Source organism: Porites lutea, chromosome 6, assembly GCF_958299795.1.
Source record: "Porites lutea chromosome 6, jaPorLute2.1, whole genome shotgun sequence".
Lineage (NCBI taxonomy): Eukaryota > Metazoa > Cnidaria > Anthozoa > Scleractinia > Poritidae > Porites > Porites lutea.
Window position 1 is genome coordinate 17,938,928 of NC_133206.1, and position 25,167 is coordinate 17,964,094.

General features: G+C 38.3%; 1 protein-coding gene across 3 annotated transcripts; it reads right to left on the minus strand.

Annotated features, from left to right (window-relative positions):
- Positions 1–2,182: 2,182 nt before the first annotated feature.
- On the minus strand, positions 2,183–23,086 carry LOC140941352 (uncharacterized). Of its 3 annotated transcripts, none has more exons than XM_073390337.1 (13): positions 20,951–23,086; positions 16,781–16,904; positions 15,390–15,515; positions 15,116–15,258; positions 13,227–13,355; positions 12,138–12,381; positions 11,206–11,334; positions 10,521–10,604; positions 9,238–9,294; positions 8,069–8,154; positions 7,381–7,474; positions 6,873–6,902; positions 2,183–6,431 (listed from the first exon to the last, which is right to left on the minus strand). In XM_073390337.1, exons 1-13 carry the CDS (start codon positions 21,781–21,783, stop codon positions 4,851–4,853), a joined length of 3,660 nt encoding a protein of 1,219 aa, XP_073246438.1. In that variant the 5' UTR covers positions 21,784–23,086; the 3' UTR covers positions 2,183–4,850. The 3 variants fall into 3 exon arrangements, with proteins under 3 accessions (XP_073246438.1, XP_073246437.1, XP_073246439.1); XM_073390336.1 differs by having other exon boundaries at positions 11,206–11,337; XM_073390338.1 differs by lacking the exon at positions 10,521–10,604 and having other exon boundaries at positions 11,206–11,337.
- Positions 23,087–25,167: the final 2,081 nt, after the last annotated feature.

The window sequence follows — 25,167 nt, forward strand, 5'->3', positions numbered from 1 at the left end:
GTTAGGAAAGAAAAAGAAACTAGGAACGCGCTAATAACTATGAAGATAATTATTAGAACACAATTCAACTGATATTTCTTTTAAAAAAAGTAGAATCGAAAATAGGACGTTCTTACCGTGAGCAGCGAATAAGAATGGCCTTAACATGAAATTACTGCTTTGGATTTATCAAATCGTTTCATAAAGTCGAGGATTAAAATACATCAACAGTATACTCCACCGTCTGTTCGACAGTCTTCTTTACAGTATTGTGACATGTCAGCTGACTTTCTGGTGTTTGCTTTCTTGACAGATCGACGCTTCTATTGAAGAAGTAGGGAATAATAAGTAGAAGTGGAAAGCGAGAGAATTCTGTTTCAAACTTGTCCGCTTCAGATCCTTCCCGTTAATAAGCGTACGATTTGGATTTCGAAAATGCAGACTCGGATACCTAAACAAATGCAAAATCTAAAACGGATTCACTTGGCCAGGTATCCTTCTGTTGAAGTGTATTTCACAGGGGAACCCAATGAAGATTTCCTCCTAAATACATTGAAACCATTTTTAGGCTATCCTGATCCAGAGGAACTTCTTGGTCTCTAGAAATGCATTCTAAGCAGCGCTATAAAATTTATATCCGTTCGTTCATCTTAGGGCTTGAGTCTTCTCGAAATTACAAGGGCTTGAGTATTATCTTCCCAAAAATTATATATGCAATTTGACATATTACGAAAGTGAAACAATTTCTGATTCCTCTCTCCACCACTTTTTTGAACCCGAAATTTTAGGTTTCCTTTTCTCTTCGAAACATAGCCTGACCTTGGAAGTGACAAGTGAAAATTAAACTTCAGAGCTAATCTTTGTTTAGGCAATTTAAAAGATAAGCCGCGAAAATTGTACATGATTGGAAGGGTCATCTAGCAATATTTGGCTGCTCTCAAGCAATAGAAAATTCTCGGCAATATTTGCTTGTCTTCGGGTGCCCCTGATTTCAGTCAACAGATGCCCAAGCCTCGTTCCCAGTCGTCCTAGGCGATTTCGGATGTGACTTCACCTGTAAAGCTTGTCGGGAAAATTCGCTCGGTTCCAAGCCTCCTCTGGTAACTCGGATTGCGCGAACAGGCCTGGGTACAAGGCTGCAGATGCCCCAGACCAGGCGCGGATCCACACCGGTTTCCAACGTTTTACGGAAATCGGTCAGATTTTTCATAATAAATATATTTTTAATAAAAAAAACTTTCGAGGATGAAATCTGGAAAATGCATTGGACAAATGCTTTATCCGAGGAGAATTGAACTGGCCAATATCTCATCTGAATGACTCAGAAACCCAGGAAAGGGGACTTGAGGGAGTTAAAATCCAAAAAATTTCCTGGTGGAGCATGCCCCCAAACCCCCCAAGAAGGTTCAACGCTTGTTTAGGAAATCGGTCAGTATTTATCCTAGATCCGCGCCTGCAGACACAACATCCGTTTATGGATTTGCGTTTAGCTATACTGGGAAGTCGCTGAGGGTGCGTTCATTTGGAAAATCCAGACTTTTTCAAAGTTCGTTTCTACACTCGCCTTAAGATTTTAAGTTCGACTGGGAAATCCGGAAATAGGATGAAGTCACTGGTCGGCAAAGCAATGACATTTATTTCATTTTAATGTAAACAAAAGGCGGTGCACGACACTGCCGGACTACTTCAAGGAAAAATAATCTCCACCGCAGTTTTCAGTTCGATTTCCCACGCCAGCCTACAATCAAGGAGACTCAACTTGGCTCTCACTGCTCTGATACGTGTCGTTCTCTCTTTCAATGTTGTTTTGTAATGGTTTTTGGTGGAATTGTCTAAGTTCGAAGCCAACATTGAAAGGGACAGGAAAAAGGAGATCGAGTCCACCATGTCAACGTTATTCCTTCAATTGACCCAAGTTCTAATGTCAGGGATTGCAATCAAGGACACTCAACTTAGGTCTCACTGCTCTGATACCCGTCTTTCTCTCTTCCGATGTTGTCTTGTAATGGTTTTTTGGTGGAATTGTCCAAGTTCGAGGCCAGCATTGACAGGAAAGGGAAAAGGACATCGAGCACAACATATCAACGTCATTCCTTCAATTGACCCAAGTTCTAATGTCACGGATTGTAGCTTGACTGCAAGACCGGCCACTGTGAAATCGTTCGCTTCTCCGAGTAAAAGGCAAATAGACAACACAGATGTCTCCCACCAATAAAAATAAGTTTATTGAGAATTCTAAGCCATTGTTGGGCTCTCAAGATCAATCAATGTTCTTTATATACAGTGAACACCATTCATAAAACGATTAGTCTAAAACTCCGAGTGATAATTAAGCTTTAGAATATAGAATAAAATAGATTTTGTACACTCCCAAGTAATACACACAATTCGTAACTTCAAGTTCTCTTTCACAGGGCCGTAGACAGCAATACCAAGCGAGGAAACCCGAAAAGAAACCAATTAAGTAATCAACTGCCTGAGCGCGATGGCTCCCCTAGAAAGAGCTTTCAAGTCACAAAGTGTGAGGGATAATTAAGTTATCAATAAACTATAAATAATATGTATTTAGATTAACTTGTAGTATTAATACCCTAGGTGGACAAACCACGATTTGCAATCCCCATTTTTTTTTTAAAGTTATCACCCGGTTAAACTTGTATTTTCTACGATATTTGCATAAAAGATTCATGGCGCATAAATTCACTTTACTTAAAACAGTCAGTATGAAATCTAAGAAAGGCTACAATGTAACAAGCCTAAAAACATTTAGTTTAGATTTGTCGAAAATGTCAAAGAAGGGAAATATTCTATAACCAAGCGACACAAGGCGCCTGTAAACATTTCTATAATTAATTAATCACAAAAGAGATAAATATCACAACCAATCGGAAAACGGAGAGTACCCGAACGTACACCGAGTTCTTTTTAATGCTGCTGGTTATACTATTTAAACAAAATAAAGAAAACAAACAAAATAAAAACATGTTCGATTTCATTTTCTTTATAACTTATTAAAAAATTCAACGTACCACTTTCAAGAACACGGTACCACCCTCAAGAAAAAATGTCAAGAAAAACGTCTTCTTTTCAAAAGAGCTTTCCTGGGTGCCTCATTGCCACTGTTGGCTCAGATGTCTACTGTAATGTGTTAATTTTGAATTTTGAAAATTTTTCAACCAGGGACTGACAAATACCAATATTTAAAAAAGAATAACACCTCTGTGAAATGTGAAAATAACCAATAATCTCAAGACATATATAAATATAAACCTATTTTTCAGTTCTGTCTTAGAGCAAAATGTAAATCCCATTCAAAACCAACTCAAACGTTTGTTTTGCAAATTTCAGCAGCACTCAACTATCACTATGAAGATAGAATTCACCAAGATGCCATGTTTGTTTGTCAGAACGCATACAAATACACCCAAGAACCAATCAGATTCTACAAGCAAACAAGTGCACTAAGTCACAGTTCACTACCAGCATCAAATACCGATGCTTAATCATAAGGGTCTAAGTACTGAATTATAACAATATAGTCACCCATAAGAAATTCGGTACATATTTCAGCAGATTCTCCTTACTAATGTTATATCAAAGGTAAGGAATAAGTTATGATAATCTGATTATGGGTATAAAGGATTCAAGATTTAACAATTTAGAACTGACGGTTTCATGTCAAAATATTTTTACCTAACACAGTTTACCAGCTATTCTGTGGCTCTGAAAAAACCGCCATGGATATTTAAAATGTCTTCATTTCACAAGCCTTGAGAAAAAGTTAAATTAGACTTCTCAGAACAACATGAATTGATTGTCGAGTACCATGGCAAACCATCACCCTTGAGATATTATCTACATGGAACGTATTATTATATTAATATTTATTCTCCGGCTAGTAAATATTAAGAATCAAATGTAGGATATAGAGAGATTACACACAACGCTAATGACAAGCGGTTGAGATAACCACGTGATAAATTTTTCCCACCAATTTACAGAGTATGGATTTCACGTTCATAAAAAACGTGAGAAATTCACTCAAGTTCAATATAATGCTGGTTTATTTTATGACGCTCATGAAAGGATTCTTGGAAGCGAATTTAATGCAATTTCAGTTTACATAAAGCCGACTGTATGGCACTGTGAAGATAAATGTTCACCTTAGCTGGGGTATACGCGAAGCTTAAACGATTACTGACGGCAAAGGGAAAGCGGCCGTTAACCGTGAACAAAATGCTTAACCTCTCTAACATTTCTATTGCATCACTACAAAGGCAAATATCATGGGGGCTTCACACTTAAAAGTGTCGTTAAGTGATCACTACTCACTGCACAGCACCAAATATGACCTAAAAACAAGCTCTCTTGTAAATAGCATAAATATATCAACTACTAAATAACCCTTCTTTAAAAGACTAGAATGCAATTAAAAGTTCACGAGCTAAAATACCCCGTTTTATAAACCATCAAAGATATTTCGTCTCGTTGTATGATAAATTAATGAGAGCGGTTGAGCTGTAAATCTTTAAGATTACGTTGCTCGCTCAGCTACATCCTATCACATTCGCTATGATAATATCATAGATAAGTTTCAAAATTCACTTCCTTCAAGTTATATCACTTCTTTACACTCCTAAATTATAGAATCCAATCTGTTGCACTCAGTTTCAAATCGCTCAAAACACGTTAACAAACTTTTTTTAAATGTTTACAATCATTCGCTTTGTCTTCATACGTAGTGCGTTTTTCGTGCGCAGGCGAGTTTTCTACTCTATTTTCACCGATTAAAAAATTTGGCAAAATCGATCTAAACTCAATCCTTTCAACCAGAAAGGTCACTATTATTGCTAATACTAACAAATGTACAATCATGGATAAAACACCCGCTGTTTGGTCGGGCTTGAGTTTAAAATGAACCCTCCGTACCCATTATACGTACCATTCGGAAGTACGTTGAAAGTCTTCATGGGACCAACCACTGGATTCTGATATCTCTGACTGACAAACGATGGAGGCGCTTGGTAACCAACACCTGTTAAGGTAAGGCCAGGTTGCATGGAAGCTGGACAGCCTCCTCGGGAAAGAACCTGCCTTGGCGGGAGGCCTGGGTTCACGTATGACGGTCCCGTGCCCGCGGCTGAAGTCACGTAAGAGTAGGGCACGTGACCAGACACTGGTCCTGCAGTGGAGATTCTTGCCACCCCTGTGTACAGTGGTTGTGGCACAAACTGCGCATGCGTTGGAGGCAGGATGACTAAAGGGTTTGAGTCTGGAAAAGAATCGTTTCCGCCACAGCAGCGAGCTTCATTGCCAGAGACAAGAAGAGTTTGTGACGGAGGGTACGCTAAGGTGGGCGAGATGTAACTTGGCCCAACGGGCTGACCGTACTGGGGAATCACACCCAAAGAGCTTGGACGAGACACTTTAGTTGGACTGCGGTATTGTCCCGCGTGCTCAAAATGATGCGCTCCAAAGAACGGATTCTGCATTTGATCAGCGCTGTAATGCTGACTGTGAGCGAGCGTCGGAGCCACTGAAATTGGATTCGGCTGACCGGAATTACTATTCAGCTGGAGATAAGCGTCTGTAACGTCCGTTATTTCTCCCTTCTCGTCAGCGCTTTCAGTGTCAGAGCAGTAAATCATTGCATTCTCTTTCCTACTATCAGTAAAATTCCTGGCATGATCGTTCGGATTCGCAACATCCCCCGTATTCTCGTATGTTGTGGACGTCACCATTTCATCGGTGGAAATACCCCTGGTAAGGCAGGCATCACTGTGGGCGTGGTCCATAGATTCATTTAATCCGGGACTTGCACTTTCAATTGAAAATGATGACGTAACGATGCAATCATCCTCGTCATCCTCGTCTTCGTCATCTCCGAAACCATCACACAGCTCGTCGTGCTTCGTGACGTCACATTGCTCGGGTTCATCCTCGTCTACATCTTCGTCTTCAACGTCATCTAATCTGTGAGAGGTGTGATCTGTTCTGTTTGTTTCCAGCGAGTTGGGTTCCATTTCATCGCTAGAACTGGACACTGTTATGACACTGGGGGAGGAGGGTGAGTCGGGGATTTCGATTGGAGACGACGTCTGCTTTACTGGCAGGTTTACTGGTTCGCTTTCATTGCGAATGAACCCCGTGGGGCTAGAAACTTGGTTCACCTCTCCAAATAAATATGTCCTATTATCATTATATCTCCGCCTTCCCGGCGAGGAGACGGTTCGCCTCAGAGGTCTGTGTCCGCCTGACAGTCCAAGTGGCGCACGTGCGCTTGACGCGTTTTGAAACGTATTGGTTGACAACTGCCATGGTAACAGGCCGGCGGGGATGTGGGGACCACTCCAGACTGGAGGCGGCGCAACGGGCTGTTGCATGACAGGCATTACTGAGAACAGCACTGAACCCGCGGGACGGGACCACTCGTGACTAATCAAACGTCGCGGCTGTGACAATTAATAATAACAACAGCTTTTAGTGACCGAGACCATTACTGAATTTAAGACAGGGCAAGTTACTATAAGCAAATGCGTTACTGTCAATACTTCCTTAATATTAGTATATTTGCAATGCATGTTATGGTTCAATTTTACCCAATGCTACGTTCATTTACGCGTATAAGACGCATACAAAGTTGCGCTTACGGTTACCATCCATGAAAACGACTCTAAAAAAAGTTATTCACTTTTGCGTATCCAGAGTTTCGTTCCATTTACTGTTGAGGAGCCGTTTCTAGTTACAAAAAATTTAACGGCATTCAGAAGCGAAGTGTACGAAAATAGGTACTTACAGTGCTTACGGGCTTACAGATTACGTAAAGACAATACTATGAACAGTGCTTACAAATTGAGCTAAAAACATTAAAACAGGAAGTGAAGTGTACTAACCTCGCGAGGTCGATCGTAGCCATCCCCATCCTGTCAAAACAAAAGAACAGAAATGTAGTCAGTAACATCCACTTTGCAGCTACACAGTCAGGTGATGCCAAACAGCCACGCTAACGCTAGCGTAAGAGGAAGAAACCCACGAGACTAGAAAGGCATCATTTGCTGATCGCACTAAGCGCAATACCAAGTGTTTATTCTGGGGGCGTTCTTTGTGCCATTTTGTGCACACTTATTGCCAAGTGGCAAAAAATTTTGTTACAGCAAGTCAAGTTGTCTTCTCGCTAACTTGGTGCACACATTTCTCAAAGGTATTTTATTTTCGACAGAGTCGAAATCTTCTTTCAGACACGTAATATTACAGACACATATCTATAGTCAACTCTCTTAACGGAAATCTCTATATGACGGAAAATTAAATAAGCAACGCCCACGCTAATTCGAGTATTTACGGCACCTCTACAAAATATAAAACCTACCGTGGAGTTATTAAGTACCGGTATTGACTTACCATGTGATAAATGCCAGGGCTAGGTTCTGCTGAAATATAGCCATTATCATCTGATCCTCGCCAAGCACCTACTGGAGGTGGATTCTTTGGCCGACTGCAAAAAGGAATTAGTAATTTCATTTAGCAAAACCTTTAGTAACAAAGGTGTTCTGTTCGTCACCGTTGCGAATCTTAATAGTGATAGAACACGCGATTACCAAGCGCAAAAATGGTCAAGAACCGCGAAGCAATAGGAATTTTAAATCCAATGGTCGTTTTCACACTAGAGACGGAAAATCCGTCCGAGACGGATAAACCATCTTCAGAGTCCGTCAAAATTGAAGGAAAAACGGTGATAGAACACGCGATTACCAAGCGCAAAAATGGTCAAGAACCGCGAAGCAATAGGAATTTTAAATCCAATGGTCGTTTTCACACTAGAGACAGAAAATCCGTCTGAGACGGATAAACCATCTTCAGAGTCCGTCAAAATTGACGGAAAAACGGATGGATAAAGTCGGGTGGATCGTCCATCCAAAATTAAGACCTTCCATTTTTTAAGTTAAGACGTATTATGTCTGACGCGAATTACCCAACAGATAACCCGTCTCAGACAAATAATTCGTCTCTAGTGTAAATACGGCCAACGTTGGCGAAAAATGACGATGTTGCAAGTAGGTTGAGAGATGAATAATAATAGTGTTTTTACCTGGGGTTATCCATTCCTTGTAAGTTCTCAGGTATAATTGGCTGAACAGCTTGCAAACCAACTGTACTTGCCCAGTGGGGCAAAAGCTACGAAACAGAAAATAAAGGTTAAGGATAACACAGTGTACAGGTACTTGTAACAATTCTCTTCATGCAGAGTCTAGTTCAAAGACAACTTTGAATCGAAAGTTGCCTATAACGAAAATCCCCTCTTTAGTTATCTAACACCAGATTCACATACACACTCAAATCAAACTCTTGTCAATTCCAATAACCTTAATTTCGGCCATATACTTAATGAAGAGGTCAAGTTGTATTTAATTAAAAGAAACTACTTCACGGCCTCTGCATCTTGACACATTCGCGGAGACTGTGATGGAATAGGATAATTACGCGCGGCAAATCTGAGTCTGCACATTAAAGAACATTATGAACTTTTTCCTTTCGGTGAATTCCCTGTTTAGTGGTTCCGAATTTTTTATCAAACAAGTTTCCTTCAATTGCAAGATGTTTTGGTATGTTAGAAAACTCAAAACATCGCGATAAAATCCCCCAACATAAAGGCGTTCATCGTCAACATCTTTAAATTTGTACATCTATTTTTATTTATTAAAGATTACTGATACAGCATATAAAAAAGATACCAATTACATGTACAAGAGAAATGAAGAAGTGCAAGATATACATGTAATAGAACTAATTAATTGTCCTTTAAAAACGATTTCAATTTTTCAGGATAAAAGAGAAAATAAAAAAGACTGAGAAAACAATAACAATAATAATTCTGTTATTTACCCTCGGCAGTGTTTATGGCACTAATGCTAGCGGGCCGAGCAAATCCCCAAAACAAATAATTCAAATTGAACTTAACAGGATTAAGAATCCCGACGGGTCGGAGGCAAACCAGCTGGCTACTTAGAAGGTTGGCTATTTACAATAGGGCCATTTATACGAGAAAAAATAAGACGCGTCTTAAATAAGACGCGAACTTTCCGTATAAACGGCACATTTCGTCTAAAATGAGACGCGGCTTAGCTAAGACGCGTCTTATTAGATAAGACATGCTCGTATAAATGGTACAGTTCGCGTCTTATTTAAGACGCGTCTTATGTAAAACGCGTCTTATTTTTCCTCGTATAAATGGCCCTAATGTCTCCAAGTAAAAGTTACCTGTAACGCAGGATCTGATCCAAAACGTTTTGGGGTCCATGTTTGCAGTGGGACACTCTGTTGACAATAACAACACAACAGCTATTTTAGTGAACAAAATTTGAAACAACACGGAGAGAAATATATTTGAACACCGGCACCTAAAGCCTGGTTTCCTTGATTGTTCAGATTGAATCCCGCTCCTCGATCTTCGCATCAGAGGTGTCTTCATGTAGTCATCTTGATCGCCTGAATACAGTTTCAGAAGACCGAGGCGATCAAGACGATGCTGATGATTATATAGAAACCAGGCTTTAGGGATTACTATGAAAAACTGAATATCCCACACAAGTCACTCATATATCAAATGCCAAAGACAACAGAAATCATAGACAACTCTCTTCCTAGTGTTTCATACGTTTTGAAACACTTTGCTTCGTGTTTGATAATGACAATAACGATTTAGAGATAGAAAATCCAAAGAGTGTTTTTTCGTACTCGATCATTGGAAGAATTGGAATTTGGCAATGTTGTTTTTTAAGGAGAGGGGAAAACCGGAGAACCTGGAGAAAAACCTCTCAGAGCAAAGCAGAGAACCAACGACAAACTCAACCCACATATGGCATTAATTGAACATGGGCCACATTGGTGTGAGGCGACTGCTCTCACCACCGCGCCATCGTCTACCGTACCCTGTTATTTCCCTTTCGTTAGCAGTCTGCCATTTTTGCCAGTTGATGCCACCAATGGTAACCAAGCCTTTAATCGTGAGACATGTAATATACCGTATTTATTCGAATAAGCGCCCAACCTCGAATTAGCGCCCACCTCGAATAAGCGCCCATCCTAAAGGCAGAAAAAGTTTATTAGCGCCCACCCCCCCACCTCCCAATCAAACTCAAATAAGCGCTCACCCCCACCCTACCAACTTGAGTGAATAAATTCTAATAAGAGACTTCCCCGAGGACGGAGTTTTCTTCAGAGTATTGTACAGAAACCTTGCCTTGTTACTTCTTCGCGTTTTGTTATTAGCATTTATTGTTTTGTTGCAAAATAAACACACTTCACTTGCTGAAAATGGGGAAAATCTAATAAGCGCCCAGCCTCGAATAAGCAACCACTCTCAAGGTCCAAAAATTTAATAAGCGCCCAGGGCAGTTAATCGAATAAATACGGTATTTCCGAATTAAGTTACAATAAGAAAAATAACACGTTTATGAATACTCTTAGAAAGAACGACGTTGCTAACGCCACCTTAAGAAATAAGTGTAAGAACCAAAAACAAATACATAGGAGGGACATACTTTGGCATAAAGACCAGATGAGGCTGCAGCAGGCAGTGTGAGAGTTGCTTGAGGAATACCCATGGATACAACGACTGGTCTGGGCTGAAATAACAACAGAACAAACTTTAAAAATTATAACACTTAAACGAATATTCTGTCCCGGCGCATCATAGAGGATATCACAGAGAATTAAGTCAGATCAAAATAATAACATTCTTACTCCTGCAGATTCAGTATCTGCTACACAACTATAGAGCTAGGGATTCTTTGAAGAACAGGTTATGACTTGTCTAGACTACGAGTAGTTCCCCATTTTTCCTCAGGGATAGTAGAGCTTGCAAAACGCGAGCGCGTGAAAATCACCCCACGCTAGAAAAGGCGACACGCGACGGGGAGCCGCTTGTCGCCTTTTCTCGCGTGGGGTGATTTTCACGCGCGCTCGCGTTTCGCACGCTCTACTATCTCCGAGGAAAAATGGAGGACTACTCGTTGTCTATGACTTGTCTTAAATAATTTGTATTTGTAATCAACCCAGTCAATTCTGCTAAATTTAGAATGTTTCCCAGAAGAAGTGTTGTTTGCAAGGAACTCCAACACTTCTATTGATTTTTGGCCCCAGTTTAAGTTAACACACTTTTTTAACCAGCATCTCAGCCTATAGTTGAGACGAGCTCGATATGTTGGTGATTGTGTTGTACTTTACCTGCTGAGAAGAAGCTTGGGAAGCAAACATATGTTTCTGTGGAGAGGTACTGTCAGGCTGACAGAGCACTGCATGCTGGGAAATGAAGTGAGCTCCAAGGAAATCTGATGTGGATGGCTGCAGGCTAGGCTGCTGAACAAAAAGGAAAAAAAAACAGGGAAAACGCTCAATTTTTCATTAACTTTTTTACCACTTTGAGAAATAAAACTGTTATGATGATGAATGAAGTTCATGCTTTTGGATAATTGTCATCCAAGAATTCAGTATTAATACCGTATTTATTCGAATAAGCGCCCAACCTCGAATTAGCGCCCACCTCGAATAAGCGCCCATCCTAAAGGCAGAAAAAGTTAATAAGCGCCCAGCCTCGAATAAGCGCCCACCCCACCACACCTTCCTCCCACTCCCACTCAAACTCAAATTAGCGACCACCCCTAAAATTGAATAAGTACTAATAAGAGACTTTCCCGAAGACGGAGTTTTCTTCAAGTATTTTACAGGAACCTTGCTTTGTTACGTCTTCGTGTTTTGTTATTACCATTTATTATTTTGTTGCAAAATACACATACTACACTTGCTGAAAATGTTGAAAATTTAATAAGCGCCCAGCCTCGAATAAGCGCCCACCTCGAATAAGCGCCCACTCTCAAGGTCTAAAAATTTAATAAGCGCCCGGGGCGCTTAATCGAATAAATACGGTATTTTATGTAAAAACAACGCCCCTCAATCAGAGAGTGGAAAAACAGAAAGCTCTTATGCACCTAGCTTGCATTTGAAAGGACACATGAAGGGGAAACTTGGGGGGAGGGAGGGAGGGAGGGGGCAAGGTAGAATGGAATGCACTTCTTTTTATAATGCACCCCACTCTCACCTCTCCCGTCTCTTAAGAACGATATGCTACAGATTCAAAGCTACAACTAACTTACACTTACCACCGTTTGGAGGGGTGCCACAGGTAGACCAGGATGAGGAGCAAACTGTTCAGCAGAAGGCTGTGGTAAGCCGCCTGAAATATCGTGATTTGCCATGGCCTCACTTTGCACTATGGGTAGATGGATATATGAACTTGACGAGGCTCTAGTAAGACCAAATAAGGAGCCACCAGGAAGTGATGCTTGTTCAGTAACCCCTCTGTTATATCGGCACACTTGCATGCTTTTTACTGCCAAGCTAAAACTAAGAAAACAGATTTTACACTTGTCAGACCAGTACGTTTCTCATGATAAACTGTTCTTTAATACCAGTGTACAACACACATTTTTAAGCAAAAAGAAAACTTACTTCTCGCGTTTAAAATTCTGGCAGTGTTTATTGCTCTTATAACACAAATGAACTATGTACGCAACTGAAAATTTCTAATAGCAGCTTTAATCATCTAACATCATCAACAATTCTGTTTGGCAAGAAATGATCAGAAACTAAAATAGCTATTACTGAGCAAACAGCTTTAATAAGCCTAAAAAAAGCCCATAACAAGGGTAGAGGAGGTTACCGATTTATAGTAAGGGGAGGGATGGATCATTGAACAGCTCGATTTTATTTGCACGGGGGCATTTAGCCTGAGAAAACAGCCAACATTTTGCAACATCACCAGTGGTTTCCCTGCAAGTTGACATTTGAGAAACAAACACAGAGCATCACTACCCAGATTTGGGTAGTGCTTCTCGTTGGCTGAAGCAAATTTCCCACATGCACTACTATATCAGGAGCACTACCCAGATCTGGGTAATAACACATCCTCGGTATGGAAATTCTGCATTTGTTTCTCAGACATCATTTTGAGAGAAAACCATTGGGGTCGCAAAATGTCGGCTGTTTTTCCAGGCTAGGATTTGCAGTACCCATGCCATGTAGTTGTGGTTCATTTCAGAATCTATGGCCCCTGATACATCTATACAGTTGACTGACATCAGAGTTGTCATATCATCATCTACTTCACTTGCAGTTCTATTCTGTGACACTGGAAAGTTTATGCCTTATGAGCTAACGGCAAATTAAAATTTGGTTTACAGTGTACTTACGTATTGCAATGAGCAAAGTCCACCAAACGAGCAAGTGTTATAAATGGGTGCCGGAGGGCTTCATCTGGTGTGATCCTCTTATCGGGATCAATCACAAGAGTTCTTTTCAACAAATCAGTAAACTGATACCTTCAAAACACACACAAATTTTCAACAGGTTAAATGGCAGCTGCAACCAGTTTATTTATTTATTATAAAAATAATACTGGCTACCAATAGTTTACAATTTTTGTTTCACCTTTACAACCTGAATACCAAATTTAAATACTCATTTGCTACCCCAACACATTTCCTATGGAATTAGTAGAAGGCTTGAAATAATTTTTAGGATGGCACCAGTCAATTTGTCCAGTCAAACCTGTTTTTAGTCAGACACAACCCATTTTTGGCCAGACAAACATCTATTACTTCATATTTCTTTAAAAGTCAAGCGCAATTCTCCCTTCATTAACAGCAATTACGTCTAACCTTACCTAAAATGAGAAGTTCTGAGTTAACTTTTTCATTAGAGGCCTAGTCAACTACTAGACAAAGTGTCTAGCCATCCAAGGATTTGACCCGCCAAAGAGTATTTTTGGCCGGGCATTGCCCATTGACTGGTCATTATTTTCAGCCCTCCTAGCTATAGTAGGAAGAAGTTATAATGTAAAATATCAATGAAATTCATCTAGTACCATTAATCCCGAATTGTGACCATTCTGTGTTACAAAGTGTAAATATAACAAGGATAATTTGATGCCAATCACTCTTAGAGCCCACTATCTACATACAAATTCTTCAAACTGATCTCCATACATTTCATTACAAAATTGGTTGAGAGAATTTGTTCAAACATCAAAGCATTTACCCTTACAGTGTAGGTGCTCATTTTATTTTTTCTGATAAACGTTTCTTTGAATTACGTATTACCGGTAATATTGTTAAGAGCAAATTGATGTTGGTCACTCTTGGGTCTTGAAGGTTTAAGACGGAATCCATCAGGAAATTGAGTAATTTTAATTTTCAGTGGACAAAAACCTCGTACCGGAATAATTCAAACAATATTGCATTCATGTTTTACATTTTTCAACGTCTATAGATGTAATATTAGTTATCTGTTATAACAACAAAGAAAATTTCTTATGGGAGCCTGAGAAAACCAATGTCAAATTGCACAAAATGACATCTTAAACATGAATTTTTCAGAATCTTACCTGTGTTTTCACAATTCTTGTGAAATTTGACATTTATTTCCTAGGGTTTTCATGGGAAATAATCTTTGGTGTTATTACAGGTAACACATTATATCTATAGCCCTTGAAAAATGTAAAAAAGAATGCGGTATTATTTAAAATATTATGGTACAAGGTTTTTGTCCACTGAAAGTTGAAATTATTCAATTCCTGATGGGTTCCGCTGCAAACTTTTCGTATATATATGTTGGGAACAAACAGAAAAACATGGAAAAATATGCAAAAAAATGAAAGAACAGGGAAGAGTGGCAAAATATGCTGTCATGGCCAAAAAAAAAACAAAACAAACAAATTTTACAGCTTGACAAAACTAAGGTAAGTCTAAAACTGTGAAAGGCTTCAACCCACTTCATAAGAAGGCGGGATAGGTTGGGTGAGTGCAGTCCTGAATAGGATTGTTGTTGACAACCGTTGTGGTAGTCACCTTCACTCAAAATAAGTAAGTTGTAGTCAAGCCGGTTGATGGTACTTAACTCTGGATATTGACCTGATCAATTTAATTTTCATGTTATTGGTTGTCTGTCATTTAAATATAAACTGTGATCTTATTGGGTTTTGAAGACTCTGAATGTGGTCCTTGCGTGGCTGGGCTAAGACAATGCCAACAATATCAAACAGAACATAAAATGTGGAAATCCGGAATTTAAGGTGACCCACCTATCAATCTTTTCAGCAACACGTTCATCTCCTACAAGATTACTAGGCATGTTAACCTGTGCCATCTCATCCAAACTGTTGAAAATGTATTTCCTTGCTTCCTGTGACTTAATTTTGGTTTCTCGTTCATGCTCACTTCCAGTCTGTTAGGGACAAAGAAAAATTAATTCTTGTTCTTCATCAAAACAAACATGTGTAGTGTTTACATGCCCTCACACACTGCAATAGACAGCTCAAAGCTCAAAACCATATTAACATTGTGTAACAATCTCACCTTCATCTTCCACTCCAATAATCCTGTTGTTGTGCTCACTACTTTTTTGAAAAACTTTAAGCTTTTGGAGCCGTTTGCTAAAAGATGGTCATTGGGTAAACCCTGTGTCTGTGAAATGTAGCGGATCTAAAACGGAAACAATTTCTTGGTCAATTTTTTCAATGAAAATTACACTGTTCTCTGTCATTGCTTGTGAAAAATGAAAAAACCCATTAAATCCCTCTAAAGAGATAACTCAAAGTTTGTCCCAGGGCTTTATTGTTCATTAGTGTGAAAGTCCGATCCAAGACAAATTAATGTTAGAATCAACAGGTGTAACCATAATTTCTCTGCAGAAGATGAGGTTTAACCAACTCCCAACTGGCTGTAGACAAGGATTCCTTGTTTTTGGATAAATTACATTTAGTTGCAGGAGAAATCAAGTATCCTGAAAGCTTCTAAAGTTAACAATTATAGCCTAAACAACATTTTTGGCCCTGATGATAATCCTGGATTTAAGCCAAGCCCCCCTGCTATTCTAAAAACAGCCACCTGGAAGATTATTTTAAAAACACAAACATGTAACATGCAATCATCTGCAAAAAATAGCAGCATGCATGTTATTAAGATAATATGCCAAAATAAGTTTGGTTGAGAAAGATTACTAGTTGATACAACTGGTAAAAAGAAACATAACATTATGAAAAACTCAGCTTACTATAAATGGCTGCATTGTAATTAGCTAACCTATTTTGGGTAATTATCACCAACAGCATGAAGTACATCTGGATATCACTGTAACTTATGTACATACATGTATATTCTGTTATGCTATATTAATAAGTTTTACATGTATAGTTTATTTGAATTTTAGCATTGTAGAAAACAGACCCCAGTGTAAGTATGTTTTAACTGTACAAATGAAAAATTGAGAAATGTTACATTATGTCAATTTAGCTCTGTCCTCCATATTGCAACTATTCTTAAAATAATAATGTCTGTCAAATCTTCCTGCTCCTCAATTAGCAAGAATTCACACAGTACATTGTATCCTAAATGTGGCATCTTTTTCAAGCAGTTCAGCTATTTCCTTTTTTTTGGGGGGGGGGGGGGGGGGCTGAAACTGAAAATTTACAGGAGACGTCCTTTCTCCTTTGTCTGACTAAAGTTTGCTTTAGTAAGGCATGACTTACATGTATATCCTTTCTAAAAAGAATACAAATGTATGTACTTGTAGCACCAATGCCCCATCAATACAAATACCTCATTTACAAATACTGCATGTACATCTATGAAAAACTTTTCACCATCCACTGGTTATGTTATTAATGGGGTTCCACTGTACCATAACCCTAAAGAGTGACGAATGAAACATAAATGTACTTTTTGCTACAAATGATTAAGAACATTACCTGGTCATATTCCGAAGATCCTGGATATAGTGGCCATCCTAAAAATAACTCTGCAATTACACATCCTAGAGACCACATATCAATAGCTTCAGAAAATGGCAAACCAAGGATAACTTCAGGGGCCCTGAAGAAAAAAGACACAAAATGTTATGGCTGGTACATGTTCATTGAGTGGCTCCCAGAAACTACTCATACACACCCCATGGAAGGTGGAATTACAAAGGAGGATAGGGGTGGGGGGGGGGGGGAATTGGGGGCCTAAAAAATGGGGGGTGAGTAATATGGACATCTTCTGGAGAAACACATTGGATGTTACAAAATAACTAAGATAGTACGCACATTCTGATTGGTTGAAACATGCTTTAAAGTTATTTTATAAAAGCAATAGACCACACTTTCTGTGGGTTTACTGGCATGATAACCCACATGGGATGTTGGGAGAACATGAGAAAAGTTTGTAAATAAAGAGCCGAAGGCTTGTAAATCACTCACCTTCAGCTCGTGATTTACAAGTTTTTCTCGTGTTCTCCCTACGTTCCGCATGGATTATCACACTGGTAAACCCCAGACTCGGGGACCTGGGTGCGCCTCAACCTAACCCCCAATCTTCTCTCACCCACAAAACACATAAATAGTGACTGGGTATGAGTCTGGGTAAACCCATAGAACATGTGGTCTATTGCTTAAATAATGGATATAATTAGTTAAAGAAACAGTTAGCTGGAAAGATCAAAGGCCGGTTTCCTGACAGTGAAGGAAAACATTTAAAACCCTTGTTTTTTTAATAATTTAAGTCAAATATATAACACTACAAAAAATTTAACAAACAGGGTAGCAACTAACATTAAACTAGGATACAAAGACTAGAATACAAAAACTAGAATATAAAGACTCAAGAAAAAGAAAACAAAATACCTAGCACTAAAACTAACGTATATAGATTTGTCTACACTTACAAATTTAAATATACATGGTGTGACAAAAAAATAAAATAAATAAAAATAAAAAAAACCAAGCAAACAAACAGCTATATAGACTAATGAAATGATTAACAGTTGATTTGAGGATTAGATTTGTGCTTTTCTTTGTCAAATCTGCTTCTAGGAAGGTAAGAAAGGTTTCAGAGAAATAGCAGTCTTGTTTTCTTGTGGCAGGGTAAATATAATATTTTGCTATTATTAAACAGAGGTCCAATCCAAACTGTTAGTGCAAATTTAAATCCCTATACTGCTCATCAAATTTCAAAAAAACTTACAGGGGAGGTTTTAAGTAATCAATTATGTCCCTACAACAGCACATAGCAAGCTCACTATGGACTCAAGCTATTTGGACTGGTGTAGATATTTAATGTTCCTCCTCTTTTGTATCACAGAGACACTGAAAAAATCTTTGTGGTTCAGAGGTAAGGAGGTTGTTAGAAATACATCAATTTAAATAAAGAAAGTGCCATATCTAAGAATAGTTAACAATTAGATGAATCATTTAAGGACAGATCCTCAAGGGCAACAGAATTGTAAATTAATACTGTTAGCGGTTCAGTCTTCTTTTAAATTGTAAAATGCAATGTATAACTACTTAAAGTAGGAGGAAACAAAGAGGGTTTGTTTCAGAAAACAGCTAGTTATTCAAATGCAACAGGGGTAATAATGTAAGTGCACCTTCACTATAACAACTTATTTCATCTCATTGTTATTATAACCACAGTCGCTGTTCTTCTTCTGATTATCATTATATATCATTATTATCATCATCATCATCAAATTTTTTTATTATCATTGTTATCTTATTATATTATTCAAACCCTTAACAGACACTACAATACAAAGCAACTTTCTCAAAGTTCAGCCCACGTTGTACAAAGAACAAAAAAATGTTCCTCAAGTTATGGGATATTTGAACTGAGGGGTGAGAAGATCACCATTAATGTAAACGGTTTACTAGTTACATGACAAAGAAGTCAGAAATTCTTTTAGGTTTACAGAACTAAAATTTACCTACTTTTTTGGAGACTGAAATATTACAACATGTATAGAAACAAACTCTATCAAAGTCTTAAAATAACCACTGGATGCTTTCAAAAGATGAATTTCTGCCAGCCTGCCAACCAAAGTGCTCTTAGTGTAGACAAAACAGCATAGCTAATACGGGTATGGTTAAGTTTTGGTGTCATCCACATAATTATCAAACTGACTCAAATATTAAAAAAAAATGGCTTTTTTGTCCTTATTTTTGGTTAAAAGGCCAAACACAGTTTGAAGCATCAACTGAATTCTCGAGTTTTTTACCACAAAACACTAGAGCATTTCTCAAATTCCACGATAATAAAACTTTCAAAGATCGCTTACTTACAAAAAAGACAACAAATTACTTACTGACACATTCCAGAGATGACTAAACATTATTATTGGTTATTATTATTGATTGATGAGTACAGGTTCAGCTCATTATTTTAGTGTTTTAAACACACAAACTTTTGCAACAAAAGTCAAACATGAAAAACCCTTTACATTTAAGCTACAACTGTAGCCAACTAAGTTTGCTATTTCAACAGTTAACCCATCCATTTCTCACAAATATCTAATTTTTCAAATTTTCCCTCTAATTTTTAACTGCTGCATGAAAATGAATGAGAAAATGCACACTAAAATAATAATATTAATTACTCAAATTTCTCTCACTAGTGCTGCAAGAAATGCGTTGACAACCCTAAGGAGTCCAAAAATTCCTGTCCCTTCCTAAATATGTCTTGATTTACCAGATGTCCCAACTTCTTTTCTAGATATGTAGACAACAGCCAATCGACTGAGAGCTACAACATAAGCTGTAACTAAAGGGAATACCCTGGCAACACTTTATGGGGCATAAGAAAAATTCAAATACAATATACCAATTTTTATTTTGAATTATTTTCTGTCTTAACAGTGACCTCCCCTGTCTGTTGGCATGATTTATTTTACTACAGCCCCAGGAAATACTTTTTCAAATAATAGATCACTAAAAACTTGGGACATTTTGAAAGCTGACTGCCCCTTTAACTCTCTCCATGCAAAACTCCTTCCTGATATCACCATCCTCTTCCTGATTTATTTACCAAATATTTTTGAGTACAATTTCCTGTCATGCTAAAGTGAAGGACAATACTGTAGCCATGCAGAGTGATCAACATGCTACCTCTCCTCACAGTTTCAAAACAATTAAGACAAAAAAAAAATACAAAAAATAAAATTGTGTGTAAGTGCTACAATTTCACACAGATGTGAAAATGGATTTTAATTTCCAGTTTGCTGCAGCTGTCTGAAATTTTCTTTTAAGCTTTCGGGAATCAAATTTACTGAACCTATTTATTCTTTTCAAAAGGCCTTTTAGGTAAAATTACAAGTACATGTTATTAAAACATATTTAATATCTATAAAATTAGTTTCAACATTAATTTTACTACCATTTATTTACCCTCATCAAAAACCTGTGACAAGACATCAAGGTTTCTGGGAAAACCCTCCCAAATTTTCGCCAAAAGCACAAACAATCCTATGATTTCTTCTTCTTGAGAAAATGCAAATTTGGTACTTGAGAAACTTTTTCATTGGCCTGGCATGAATAAGATCCAGAGAGTGCCAAATTCAGACTTTCAGCTGCTTGTCCCATAATTGAAGTGTAGGTTCTTTGATTAATAATGTCTTCAAATGCAAAACTCAAACTGAACCATCGAAAATCTGTAAGTCTTAAGGATTGACACATCAGCCACCCACCAAGATTAAAACAGGACATACAGCAACATCCTACATATGTGTAACAATGACTGATTTAAGCCACGGAAAGAAAAGCATGCAAAATTAAGCAACACTTTGAAAAGGATTACCCTATATCCAACCAAAAGAAAAAAATATTAGAGGTATATTAGACGAGATATGCTACAAATTACATGAAAGACATCACGTACAGAAATTAGCTTAGAACAGTGGAAATCTACATCAGCAGCTTTCAAAGGAAATCGAAAAAGAGAATGAACAAGAAAATTCTTTTTTTTAATGAATTTCTGTACTAAAATAAAAGTAAACCTAGAAGTCTAAAAAACAAATTAACAATATAAAAAATAAAAGAAAGTGCAGAATAATAATTTATATTCGTCCTCGAGTATAGGAAATTCTATGAAAAAAATAATAATCTTACCTGTAATATCGACTTTGTAGATATGATGAGCAGACTGCTTTGGATACTTGTGTGGCAGAGCCAAAATCTATGACCTTCACGCGAAAGGGCTGTTTTTCTGGATCCACTAACATTATATTTTCGGGCTTTAAATCAGCGTGAATTAGCCCTAGCGATTTTAACTTGGACAATGCAACCAGGACTTGCTGAACTATAGGTCGAATGTGTCTCAAGGGAAGAGGATTGAATTTTGATTGTTTGAGGTAATCATAGAGATTTTGCTGAAGCATCTCAAACACCAGACAAGTGTGATTCTTGTGCTGAAAACACTCAATTGCACGCACGAAATTAAATGCCTCTGAGTTTTCCGCACTCAGCTTCGCCAAAATTCCGATTTCTATTTGTCCCTGGCGGGCATATGATGGATGGTCCTTTAGTATTTTGATAGCGTAGAGCTCATTAGTTCCTTTCTTCCAACATTTTACAACTTGTCCAAACGTTCCACGGCCGAGAAATTCGAGTACTTCATACCGTGAGGTTGCCGAACACAACTCCTCATGAAGCACTACTTTGTAATCCCCTTCACTGTTGCTATTTCCAGCAGTTTTGGAATTTTGCCGCGATTTTTTCTCATTAGTCTCGGGAACTTTCAATCCACATCTTTTGTACGTGTTTACCAGACTCTTTGTGAGTCTGCGAAGCGCGTTCTTCCGCACTTCGATATGAAGTTTGTTCGAACAATGGCCAGAGGCTCCAGAAGGAAAAATCGTTCCATTTGGTCTGTGAAAGGAAGTGAACGCGCTCGAAGAATGTGTTACCAATTCTGCTTGAGCCATTCTGTACTCAATATACATTAGAAAAGGTTTTGTTCGATTCTATGGTAGGTTTTTGTCCTCAAAGCCATTAAAATATATCAAATGTGGCTGGTTCAGTCAAAGTAAATAAACGAAATTGACAAAGTTACTTTCGCGAAGATTTCTTCGTAATATTCCTTTGCGATGTTCGCATTGTTACATATGCCACAATCTTTCTCATGTGCTGCTTTGAGCAAAATGTTTTGAATATAACTAGGCAGACGGTAGTCAATTGTAGACTCTTTTGAACTTGGTTTACGTCTAACCTTATGAAACCGCCGTGGTTTGTTAGTGATTTCCCTCGAGTCGCTGGCAAATCCAGAAGAGACACAACACTGTGTTTCTTGCCCAGACGGGAGAACTCGACACGAAATCCATCTTTGCTTTGGTTGGATTACGATAAATGTAGGATATGAATAACCAGAGCTTTAAAGCCCACCGTGTGAATCCAATACACTTCGACGATATTGCGTTAATTGTTTGTCGAACGACATACACTGACTGTGATCAAACGAAGAAACCGACTGGACGAAATCTCTCACTCACTTGACACTGATTTGTAAGAACTGAACAGAAAAATCTACTGGAATATTTCTTCAATGAGGCGATCTATAATGCTTCTGGCGAAACCTTCAACGAGCCTTTGTTTTAGTAAACTTAATGGCACCAGTGTTCACTTCCCTTCTAACTAAAGTCTTCACAAATGGTCTACCAGTTTGCCATATGTAATATTTAAGCAATCTTCATCAATACTTGATAGCTTGCCTCCATAGTCAGTTATTTTCCTTCACTGGACCGTAGAATGATTCAAAACAATCGTGATGTCTCTAATTTCTTAAAAGTTTAGGATTTTAATTCTTGAAGTAGAAGGAAAGGATCGAACACAGCCAGATCAAGGTTTCAATTTAAAGAGATTCGTCCGCTTTCCAAGTTAGGAATCCTGTTTTTCACGCATCAACAAAATAAACCATGTAGACACAAATAGCTGTACTCTCTGATCAGCTTGGCACCAACAATATTTTTCAGCGTTCTTGCAGTGGAAATGTGAACAACTCCAAAAGATCTTGACAGTCAGGATTTCGCCGAGGATAGCACTAATTCCAGACAGGCTATGATGCTCCAAAACTACAGCCTCACAAACGCCAAAAACACGCAGTCTTCACTCGCATCCTTTCAAGTACGAACAAAGAGCAGGAAATTTCTTTCCGATTAGAAAAGAATTCGTCTGCTACCAGCTAAGTAAACTACATCCTCAATGCGCTTAATGCATGGTGTTGATTTTGTAAGCTTAGCAAAACCGCGCGCCATGTTTGCTACTGTGACGTATGATAAGTTTGCTCGCGACCAATCAAAACACAGATTATGGGTTTTTCTTGGTGACGTCAAGAAATGCGTCATGTGTTGCCAGGGTAGGATTTGTTCGAAAAGAAATTTTTAATTTTATAAACCCACACTGATAAGCGAAAAGTTTGTGCTCTGTAAGTGGGAAAGAAAAACAATACATAAACATTTAAATTATCCAAAAAAAGCCCACAATAGAATAGCAAAAAAAAAAGCGACAATTGTCAAAAACGCGCCTGATCTATAGGATTTTTAAAAAAATGTTCCTAACTTTTTAAACAACACCGTTTCTTAAGACTAAATTATTGATGAAATTCCAGAACTGGTCTAAAATTAAAGAATTTAGCTCTGTGTGCACATTCTCAATGAAACTGACGTATGCTGAGAAAGTGGGCTAATGACACGCCGAGCGCTTTCTCCTAATCTAACTGCTGATCACACTATGGCGGACTTGCCTACAAGTCGAGCTCAATTTTTTTCTCGAGCGCGAAGCGCGAACGGTAGATTTTTTATGTTTTTCTGCGGCAAAAGCGAGCGAGAAAGCGAGACGGAAATGAGAGGCGAAGGACTTTGAGAAAGTCTAATCACAATAAAGCGAGGGGAAGGGAGGGGGAGGGGGAGGGGCAGCCTCGATCCCGTGCACCTTCTTGAATTTTTTGCAAAGACGACGGCGACGGCAACGAGAACGTCAAAAGGTGACATGTTCATCAGCAAAACAACAATTTCGCATGTGCAGCATTCTCTTTCCCCATTTCCTGGTTCCTGCACAACCACGACGCTGAAAATTTTCCTGTTAAAAATACGACGTTTTGACTGAGGACGTCAACACGAAGACAGGATCAGCCTATCAGGTGATAGGCTCCTGGTAAGAATAATAAAATCATCTCAGCATACAGCTAAGAATAAAAGGCTTTCTTTTCTTGCTAGACCTGAATTATATAATTGCATCGTCATCAAGGCCAAACACTGCGGGATCAGTCCAGGCTCAAGCTTTCTCTGTCTTGTCACGGGGAATCGACCACGTGACTAAAAGAAACGATGGGCTCTTGGGATGCGCTGAATGCGGCCGATCGGTATGAGTGAACAGCTTGTAGGCAGATTTATCGGATACCCAATCAAATTGTATGATTTACAGCCTTTTGGTTTGGGGCATATGGTGGGTAATTAAAATATTGAAAATTTTTTACCTGTAACTCCCTCGTTAATTATTCTTGTCAGAAAACCTAAAAGGGAAGCTGTCGTCAGCTTGGCCGTTTTCCCTTCCAAATATTGTTTTCGAAGCTGAAAAGAAAAGTGAAATAAAACGATTCGGTAGTTGTCATTTTATAAAAAGAGAGCTTTTAATGTCATACATGACAGACTTGTAGGTTCTAAGAATAAGTTAATGTCAAAGCTAACTCATGTAGTCCTTCTTCTGCTTCTTCTTCTTCGATCTGTTCTGAATTACTATCATTTCCTAAAAATGTAATGTAAGATAATCGGCGAAAGCGAAGTATATTCATTAGCTGTAAAAGCCTTATAGTATAATTAAGCTACAGTTGGGGCACAGGCGGATAATTTTTTTATTTTTCTACCCGAGTACGTCAAAGGTTATATGGATCACGGCCAAGTATTTTCTACCTCCTACTTAACAAATATTGAATACCATATTATCAGCTATTCACAGAAGCTGCTTATTTTAACCACAGGCATATCCGGCCAAGTATGCGTTTTGATTTTTATATCATCAAAACAGTCAAAATTTGTAGGATGCATTTATATCGAGCTTTTTATTAACGTTCTTTGAAAAAAAAAAAAAAAAAACATCTTAATGTGCATGAAGGAAAACGAGTGAGGAAAATCGAGTTCTTTAACAAAAGTTTTTTTTAGGTATATAATATATGAAGCCAAAATTGGGCGATTTCATATTTACATTCTTTTATATTAATTCAGGCTCACAGTTTAAAATTTATAGTTTTACATATCGACATGCACCAGACTTTTGTAACCCAGTTTTTTTTTTTCATTTTTATTTTTTTTAGTTTCTAGCCGGACGGGTGAGCA

Bases quoted from the DNA above. Each gene is read 5' to 3' on its own strand.
- LOC140941352 (XM_073390336.1), bottom strand. From the start codon at position 21,783: ATGTATATTGAGTACAGAATGGCTCAAGCAGAATTGGTAACACATTCT. The intron at 15,516-16,780 runs GTAATGTTCTTA...TTTCCGTTTTAG, and splicing joins GATCTTCGGAATATGACCAG to ATCCGCTACATTTCACAGAC. The intron at 13,356-15,115 runs GTGGGTCACCTT...TGTGTTTTGAAG, and splicing joins GTTGCTGAAAAGATTGATAG to GTATCAGTTTACTGATTTGT.